Source organism: Salarias fasciatus, chromosome 14, assembly GCF_902148845.1.
Source record: "Salarias fasciatus chromosome 14, fSalaFa1.1, whole genome shotgun sequence".
Taxonomy (NCBI): Eukaryota; Metazoa; Chordata; class Actinopteri; order Blenniiformes; family Blenniidae; genus Salarias; species Salarias fasciatus.
This window is the reverse complement of record NC_043758.1, coordinates 18,241,465-18,251,734: the sequence shown is the minus strand read 5'-3', so window position 1 is coordinate 18,251,734 and position 10,270 is coordinate 18,241,465. Positions and strand designations below refer to the sequence as shown.

The 10,270-nt window shown below is 41.4% G+C and overlaps 1 protein-coding gene across 1 annotated transcript; it reads left to right on the top strand.

The window, feature by feature from the left end:
* The first annotated feature begins 19 nt into the window (after positions 1-19).
* tirap (toll-interleukin 1 receptor (TIR) domain containing adaptor protein) lies at positions 20-6,992 on the top strand. The gene is made up of 3 exons (XM_030107659.1): positions 20-386; positions 610-1,182; positions 4,551-6,992. Exons 1-3 carry the CDS (start codon positions 236-238, stop codon positions 4,697-4,699), a joined length of 873 nt encoding a protein of 290 aa, XP_029963519.1. The 5' UTR covers positions 20-235; the 3' UTR covers positions 4,700-6,992.
* Positions 6,993-10,270: the final 3,278 nt, after the last annotated feature.

Below are 10,270 nucleotides of genomic sequence, written 5' to 3'. Positions count from 1 at the left end.
ACACACGCACACACACGCACAGATCATACCCAGTCGACATGTTAAAGGGGAATTCTTATTTTGGCTGTTAAAAGCACATCCACAGTGCGCAGAGACTGTGACCACAAGTCCATGGCAGTTGTGAAGCAAAGTAGAAGTTTGAATCTGCTCAGTGAGGCATAATGAGACACTTTGCATATAAACTTTGAGCACGGATGTCTCTCTCAGGGCTAAAAACTTCCTCTTTTGAAAGGGCATGCCATTAACTTTGTCTTTTCAGCAAGTGCAGAAGTCGTTGCCGCTGTCATTTGTACATGTGTGTACAGACGAGACAACAGGCAGCCAGCATAATGGGGCATTAAACATGGAAGTATTTTGGAGAAGAGTTGATGATATGAACATGAATGGTAAGTAGTTTTTATATCATCTGGCTTATTTATCTGTTATTAACTGCACCTATATTTCACAAGTTGTTCAGGAAGTCAACACGCTACTCTTGTTCACTTGTTATGGATTGCTCAAAAACTTCATCTCAGTTTCTTTGTTTGGGTCTTTTAGTGTGTGTCCTTAGACAGGACAAAATTTACTGACATCCAAATGTGTAACATCATTTGAAATTTGCTTTTTCAGGCTGGTTTCAAAAATTCTATAAAAAAAAACTGTCTTTCTTGGCACAACATGAAAAAGACATTAATGAAACAAAAGGCCCACAGACCTCTGGCAACTGCGTGCAACCACTGACCCTCACTGGGACAGCACCATCCACACAATCTGTTCTGGACTCTGAGGTGAGGTGGAAATGGAAATATGACGTGTTCGTGTGCCACAGTAATGCCCACAGTGACATTGAAGAGGCCACGCGTTTGGTCTCCTTCCTTGAGGGTTCCCCACACAGGCTCAGGTGCTTCCTGTGGCAGAGGGACACCTGCCCCGGTGGAGCCGTTTCCACTGAGTTCTGCCAGGCGGTGCAGGACAGTCACTTGCGTGCCCTTCTCATCACTCCCACCTTTGTCAAGGATGACTGGTGTGGCTACATGATGCACCAGGCAATCGCAGAGGGACCAATGTCAAACAGGATGATTCCCATGATCCAGAACCTGCACCACTGTCAATACCCACCTGAACTGAAGTTCTACTACTACATTGATCTCAGCAAAAATCCTCTCCAAGGCTACACACATGTCAAAAAGACTATACTGAAGAGTAAGTAATGATAACTCATTTTTTAAATGTTTTAAATAAGGAAAACTGTGTTTTTTGTACAACTGAACTGTGAAAAAGCACATGAGGTTGTAGAAGTAGTAGTTCGAACGTATAAAGCAAAAAATATATAAATAAGTAAAATAAAATAAACAATCTACCAATAGTCAACAGTTAAAACATCTATTACTCAAATAGCACCAGAAATGAACAAGTCTCCTGTTATCACCAAACCCAGAATCAACTCTTTAGATCTCTTTTTGAATTGACATAAGTTTGATTATCATCTCCATAATTTTAAGCCACATATGGTGACATAAAGAAGGGTGGTGCGGAATTTGAGTTTTAAAATGTATCACTCACCTTACATCATAACTGTTTTCTTTTTCACAGAACAATTTTTTAATATTTCCCAGTCATAATTTATTGTTTGCTTTATGTATTATTTGAATAGATTTAAATGCCACAAGATCCAAAGAATTCTAAATTTTTTTATTGTAAGACTAGTAGATTGGTGTGTTCATGAAAGTCAACCTTGTCAACCTATCCATCCATCCATCCATCCATCCATTTTCTACCGCTTATCCGGGGCCGGGTCGCGGGGGCAGCAGTCTCAGCAGAGATGCCCAGACTTCCCTGTCCCCAGACACTTCCTCCAGCTCTTCCGGGAGGATCCCAAGGCGTTCCCCGGCCTGCCGAGAAACTAATCTCTCTCCAGCGTGTCCTGGGTCTTCCCCGGGGTCTCCTCCCGGTGGGACATGCCCAGAACACCTCCCCAAGGAGGCGTGCAGGAAGCATCCTTAAAAGGTGCTCGAGCCACCTCAGCTGGTTCCTCTCGATGTGGAGGAGTAGCGGCTCTACTCCGAGCTCCTCCATGGTGACTGAGCTCCCCACCCTATCTCTAATGCTGCGTTCACACCGCCTAGTTCGCCTATGCCTAGACCCAGCCCTGCGTTAATGCAAGCCGGGTAGTAGTGGGGCCCCCATTAGGTAGGTTCCCGACGTGTCATTGTAAATTATCCGGGGGTTTCAAGTTGTGTCGCTGATATCTGCCGTCTGTCGGGGCCCCCTACTAGCAACTAACCGGTCAGTACTCGGAAAGGGCCCCATGCGGGGGATTTTCGACACGTTGTCGTTACAGCGTCTAGTGTAGCGCCTTTAATTTGTCATTGAAATTGACTGATGTCAGTTGTCCCTCGGGGCCCCCTTCAGCTCGGGGCCCTATGTGTAGCGGGTCTCTGGCTAGAGAGAAGGCAGCTGCTGCATTCATTCTCCCTCGGATTTAAACAAACAAACAAAAATCATCGGCAGTATGGTGGTGGTACAGGATTTCATCACAAGAGGGCCCATGGGTTTTCATAACCCACCAACCCTACGTAAATTACGCCTCTATCCGTCCCCCACTCGTGAACAAGACCCCGAGATACTCCTCCTCTTGAGCCGGAGTCTCTCCACCGACCTGGAGGGGGCAAGCCACCTTCCTCCGGTCGAGGACCATGTCCTCGGATTTGGAGGTGCTGATCCTCGTCCCTGCCACTTCACACTCAGCTGCGAACCGCCGCAGTGCATCATCCAACAGGACCACATCATCTGCAAAAAGCAAAGATGAAATCCTGTACTCCCCAAACCGGACCCCCTCCGGACCCTGGCTGCATCTAGAAATTCTGTCCATAAAGATCATGAACAGAAGCGGTGACAAAGGGCAGCCCTGCCGGAGTCCAACATGCACCAGGAACAAGTCCGACTTACTGCCGGCAATGCGGACCAGACTCCTACTCCGGTCATACAGAGACTGGACAGCTCTTTAGCAAGGGGGCCAGGACTCCGTATTCCCGGAGCACTCCCCACAAGACACCACGAGGGACGCGGTCGAACGCCTTCTCCAAGTCCACAAAACACATGTGAACTGGTCGGGCGAACTCCCACGAACCCTCGAGCACCCTATGGAGGGTTTAGAGCTGGTCTAGTGTTCTGTGACCAGGACGAAAACCTAATTGTTCCTCCTGGATGCGAGGTTCGACTATCGGTCGGATCCTCCTTTCCAGTACCCTGGAATAGACTTTCCCAGGGGAGGCTGAGGAGTGTGATCCCCCTCTCGTTGGAGCACACCCTGCGGTCCCCCTTTTTAAAAAGGGGAACCACCACCCCAGTCTGAAAATCCTGAGGCAGCATCCCCGTCAATAATTCCTAGTGTTTTTTTTTTTGTTTTTTTTATTAACAGAATAATAATCCTCCCCCCCCCCCCCCCACACACACACACACACACACACACATTAAAACACAGTAAGTTAGATAAGATAAAATTAGGGAAATGTAAAGAGTAGAAAGAGCTTTCTGATCTAGCATGTCCTTAGCTTTGGCCAGGACTGAGATGCCAGTAGATATATTGTTTTAGACATATTTTATATGAAATTTTCAGCAAATGTCATCCTTTAATACTCCTAGAAATTTGTTTTGATGCACCCTTTGTACACCTTCAATATGTTTATTTATCTGATTATATATTTCAAATTTTCCAGAAGTCTTCAACTCTGAGATAATTAAATCTGTAAATCCTCACCAGTTCCTCAAATACTTATACAAATACCATAATACAAATTTCTCAATTTCAGATACTTTACATATGTCTTTGATGTACAATATAAACAGTTTGAAAAGGTGAATTCATCTTTAGCTACCAATTTGTTGACGAGACGTTTCCACAGGCATCCGAAATCATGTTTTAATCCACAAGGATCAGTTCATATAAATAAAAAAAAAAGAAAAAGAAAAATTATTCCAAATATTAACTGCAGGAATCATAGAAATAACACTTGATTTCATAAAATATTTTCATGTTTTAATTTACGGTATTCATTCAACTTTATGGACTAGAACAAAAAACAAACACAAATAGCTTGTAATATTTCTGTTTGTGTAATTCAGAAATGTATGGAAGTTTCATTACTTGAAAATAAGTGAACCTTTTAATTGTATACTTTTTAATGCAGTTGTATTTCTTACCTTTTGACTTTGTGATCATTTCAAGTCACAGCATGTCTTTTTAACATGAGATCACACACACACACACACACACACACACACACACACACACACACACACACACACCAACAAGCAATGTTAGAGTCAAAAATTGACTTTGAATGCATGTTGATATTGGATTTTTTTTTTTTTTTTTAGTATAGGCCACCATTCATTATTTCATATAGTGAACCATCTTTAGAACATTTTAAACTGTAGCAACTTGCATGAAAGGTCCTGTACAGATCAAGTGTAATTGATTGATTGATTGATTCATTCATTCATTTATATACTGGTTGGTTTATCTATTGATTGGTTGGTTGATTGATCTCATTGCTTTCTCCTTCCAGACCTGGAATACCTGCTTAAAAAGGAGATGGTACTTAAAGATGGCATCATGGGAGTCTCTCACCGGCGATTAGAGCCAGAAGACAAGCTGACGCCATCAAAGCATGGCCACACTGAGACATCTATTCCACTGGAAGTGACGCCAAAGTGACATGAAAGCTTGAGTGACATTTGCTGTAATCAAATTAAAGTAAAGAAAAAAAGACAAAGGGTGAGTGGTTCAGAAACCACAACCACTGCAGCTGTTGACTGAACTCATGTTTTCATGATCTTCTTTCATGATGCCCAGCAGTGAATTTCAGTAGGAACTCCATATTTGGATTTCTTTTTTGATAAGTGTGTGGTTAGGGGTATACAGGAAACTTCTTCTTCTTCCAGCAGACGGTGTGTGTGTGTGTGTGTGTGTGTGTGTGTGTGTGTGTGTGTGTGTGTGTGCGTGCGTGCGTGCGTGTGTGTGGTGTGTGAGAGAAAAGGGGTTTTGATTTCCGTTGTCAACCTACAGCAGTACACTCTGTACTGACCTATTTATACTGACTGCACATGGAGGGAATGACTGTTTATGATGTTAGATTAACACCCATAATCCCCCCTAAAACTGATTTTCCAAATTTAAATTTACAACCAGTCACCAATATCCCTGAAAGTCATTTTGTGGAGACAGGGTTGGAAATCAGCTGTACCAACAAATGATGTTCACCACTAGGTGGCGTAGTCTCCTCTATACTGAAAAAAAAACCTGAATGATGATGCCTTTTTGTGAATGTGAGATTTCTTTGAAGAATGAGAAAGGCTGATGAGCAGCAAGAAAACTGGAAATATCCACCCATAACAAACCGCTGACAGAAGCATGATGTTTTTTTATTGAGCTATGCTTCAAGTGATCGGGGCGGTTAAAAATTCCACTTGAGACAGAACTTCATGCTTCTCTCTGTTTTTGCTTAAAGATCTCTTAAACTCAGCAAGATACCCAGTGGACGGCTTTCATCTGTCCATAACGGCAACCCTACGATTCCTTTGAGATGTTTATTTGCTGTGTGTTAACTGGCTTCTCTGAGCTGCCAGTGGATCTGAATGTGAGCCAGCCCGGCTGTGGACTGCGTAAGTGGATTGGCTCCAGGCCCTGTAACTCTGAGCAGGTAATAGTCATCACGGATATGACTACTGGAGCAAGTCGAAACACTGGGAAAAAGCACAAGTTGTCCTTTCAAAATACTCCGACTTCTGTTTTAGATATGACTTTTTGTCCTTGGTCACACCTTCTGTCAAACAAACTAGTTGTGACTTGGTCGATAGAGCAGGTTATTTCTCAATTGAAGTGTTGCAGGTTTGATTCACTGCATGTCTGCATTTCGTCATATCTTTGAGCATTACACCTCGACTTGCTCCCAGTGGATGGAGCGACCTTGTTGCATGGCCACCGCCTCCATTGTAAAATGCCTCAGTGTTGAATTTACTCACTCTATATAAGGTATTTACTGAATCAAATGGAGTCTAATGTTTATTATCCTAAAGCCTTACTTGCTTTTTTTCATGCCACACCCTATAATAAGAGCTACACAAGGCCTTTTCTGGTTTTTATCAATGCTGTGTCTTTGTGCCAGTTTCCCTCCCCTCCAAGCAGAAAGCAGACATTTCACACCACAATAAAAGATACTTGATAATCACCTCTTTTGTGGCAAGCCAACGCTGTGATATCGAAATTTAGGGTGATCTCCAAGAGGCACAGATGTTCCATGACAAACTCTGTGAGGCTCCTGTTGTTAACAATACAGTCATCTCTCTCACACACATGTAAACACAAACACATGTGAGCATGAGGAACACACTTGCTAACACAAAGCATATCCAAAAACCCTCACAAAAAATGTGTCTTACACATCCCGACCCAAACACTAATCTTAACCCAGTGTACTCTAATAATGTCTGACGCTAATCCGACATTCTCCCAGAACAAACCTATTTTGACTTTCAAAAATGTGGAACTTTGTTTGCATACAAGTGTGCAAATGTGGTGTATGGACAAAACACACACACGCACACACTTAAGATATGTAAGGGTGTTTTGAGCACTGAAAGAAAAAACTGTGCGCTGTAGTTATAGTTCTGATCATTTCAATATTGCACATATAAATGTTTATTTCATTGATTGCACACATGCAGTGTGTAAACCATAGCAATACATGAAGTTATTTTGAGATAGGTAAATTAATAATCTTTAGTTAAATTGTTTGTCTGTTTCCACACATACACTATTTTTTTCTTTTTCATATTTTCTTTGTTTTTTAAAGGAAAAAAAGTGTCACATTTTGCATAAATTACATGAAAAGTAAGTTTGATGTGCTTTATATATTCCTAATAGTCACCAGATCCAGAATTACGAGTAAAGTAAAACATTACTTTTGATGCCTATCATTGTATGGACGAAATAAAAATGTATTTAAATGTGTGTATTCGTTTCATTAGCTGACACTGTTCAGCTACATTTCTTTCCATTATCATGAGGAAAACATTGCAGGACTAACATGACAGTGCTGTCAAAGTAATCTTTATTATTTTATGACATGGGTTTTTCTCAGCTAACCCACTCAGCCACTGCAGCCTTCCCATAATAACATTACAAAGATGAGATTATTATTAGGATTCTGTATTAAATCACTGCATGAAAAAAAAAATCATTTTAGCTGAACAGTCACCAAACCGCTGTGACTACATGTTTTGAATTATAACAACAGAACTGACCTGAATTTCAAGGACCAAACAACGTTTGCCTCTCTGTTTTAGCTGAGCATATTGTTGCAGATCATGTTTTGAGGACAAAACTTGAGATCAAAGCAGAAAAAAGGAATTCTTGTCCCCCTGTAGCTGAAAATCAGCTCCCAGAGCTGCTCATGGGAGTAATGAAGATTGTAACACACACATAAAGATGAAACAATCTCAGTTTTTAATGTCTCCATGTGTTGTCACTTTGCCTTTTGCATTATTTGGGTTCCTTGTGAAGTTTGATTCAAAGTTTTGCAAAGAAGTCACATTTTGAAAGCTTTTAAAACAGCAGTGCCAAACTCAGACCGCCCTGCAGGATTTGTCTCTCTGCTTCAGCACAGCTGATTGTAATGAAGCTCGTTATCAGGCTTTCTGCTGGACTTGGCGACAAACTTTCATCAGATTCAGGTGTGTTGAAGCAGGAAGACACTGGAACATGCAGGGCTCCAGGATATTAGTTTGACACCTCTGTTTTAAAAGGATGACTTCTTCCTTGGATTAGTTTTGAAGATATTTAATTACTGTTGCCTTTAACCTATATGTTTGTGTTTAATTTTACATCTCTTCTTTATCATGCTTATTTTAGAAGTTTCAAGAAAATGTTTAACATCACCATTTTATATGTATATTGCCATTAACATATATATTTTCCATGTAACTACTTGTGTATTTCTTGTGGGTGAAAATGAAGCACCATTGATTTGATGTTTCTATTTTTTTTTCTTGTCTAATATAAATAAACCCAGTTCTTGTTGTTGTGACAACATTAGCTGCCTTTAAGGGCCTTAATTGTAGTTCAGAATATAATGCCAATGGTTTTCCTGATTGTCCAGAGGTTCAGTTTATAATCCATCCATCCACTTTAAAAACCACTTCATCCTATGTATTCCATTTATGCTGGGGCTGATACCGATACTAGCTTTAGGCTGACCATTTCACAATAAGCACATGTTCCTGTGGGAGCAGTACCCAGAGAAAACCTGTGCCTGCACAAGGAGAACATACAGTACAAACTCCACACAGACAGGCCCCCAACTGGACTCAAACAGAATATTCTTGCTGTGAACTGAGCGTGCTTACCACTACACCACCCAGCGGCCCCTCGCTTCCCAAAAATGTGACTCTGAAAGGAGGAAAGCGTTTGGTCATATTAATGCAACCCTTGCAGACAGTTAGTATCAGAATGTGAGAGTGGATCTAAAAATAACCGACAAAAGGAACACTTGTTCAGGTTTGGGAAAGCCCCTGAACCTCCAGTATGAAGCATTAAATTAAAAAAAAAAAAAAAAAAAAAAAAATGAAGGAGTGGAGAGAGATTAGGCCACCAGATGGCAAACTGGTGAGCTCTGGACCACCAACAGCATGGAAAAGCAATCCGCTGTTAGTCACTGGTGGTCTGTCTGCGCTGGGCGCGGTGGCACTAACCTGGAGGTTTCTGTCTGTGGTGAGAGAGGTCAGCTGGCCGCGCTGCAGCCAGACACCAGCTGGGTTAATTAAAGGAGAGCAGGAGATCCAAACATTTTGAGCGAATGTTGAACTTACAGCATGATGAAAGATGAGAGTCCTGCGAACCGTTTGCGGTGATGTCAGGTTCATCTATCTGCCTTGGTGGAACATCATTCAGAAAAAAAAAAAATGAAATTTGGGATTCCTTTTCTTCTTCTGGAACAACAATTGTAAACTGAAGATTGTGTTTTATACAAGATACTCATCAAAGTAAATGTTCTGCATTGAACTTGCATATTCTGTATGTCAGCCCCAAAAAATGCTCATTATTCACACAGAAGTTTTGTATTTTGAAGAAAAGAAAGAATAAAAACACAAAAACAAGGGTAGCCTAAATACAAGATATCAACACTATAAATTAAAGAAAATTACTCTTAAAACTAGTTAAATTATCTGCCCTTGCAGGAAATGCATTTTACTTAAAAAGAGATCTCGATATAAGAATTTTAAATCAAGAAATAAGTCTCTCTGTCATAAATGTATCTTAAATCAAGTGGGATGAGACATTTTGACTGAAATCAAGAATAATGAACCTAGTAAGATTTTGAATTGCAGTTTTTGCAGTGTACTTATTCGCAATTTACATTTTAAGGAGCCGAACCAGGATCACATTTGTTCCACGGAAAAAAAACAAAACAAAACAGCTCCCTGGGCTTGTGATTTTCTTTTTAAAAGAATGAACAGTACACATCAACACCACAACTTGATACTGAAAGACAGTGGTGAAGTTAGTGAGCGTTTTAAAGACAGCCGCAGGCCTTGGGGCTCTCTGACTGTTTACAGAACCCCAACATTGTCCTTGGACCGATGCCCGCAAACATTTGTTTAACGTGTAATCTTTAGGTTTACATTAGTACAAAACAGTGCTGCAGTCAAGAGATAGCACCGATACTCAGACAGCAGTTAGTCACAGTCTAATTAAAAGAAGAAGAAGAAAAAAAAACCGGGAGCTGTGATCAACTAAAAAGCCATATTGTATCTCTAATGGACGCATCCTCACAACACAGCCTGAAGCCAAAAGCTGAACTTGACTGTGTCCTTGAGCTTCGCTCTGTTATCTGCTCTACACAGGATCACAATATCACTGCCAACAGCAACAAGACCCTCCAGATGTTGGTATCTCTGGGAAAATACACAATCAGACGAAGGAGGGCTGTGGCAAAGTGTTTGCAGCAACGACTTTCTAATCGGTAGAAGCAGAGGCGTACTGACACTGGAGAGTTCAATAACCTGTGCGCTTCAGCACCATCAGCCCACAGTCGACTCGGGTTCAGCCGTGGTATTTGGATGTGTCTGGATCTGCCTGGGACAGATATCGCTGGGAATGAACAGCAAATTCAGGATGTGAGCCTTGTTAAAAACTGCATTCATCGGGCCTTTCTTACCCTCAAAGCAAAACACTTTCATCAGCTCTTCCTTCCACAGGATGCTGACACGCCTGCTGATTTTCTTGGGG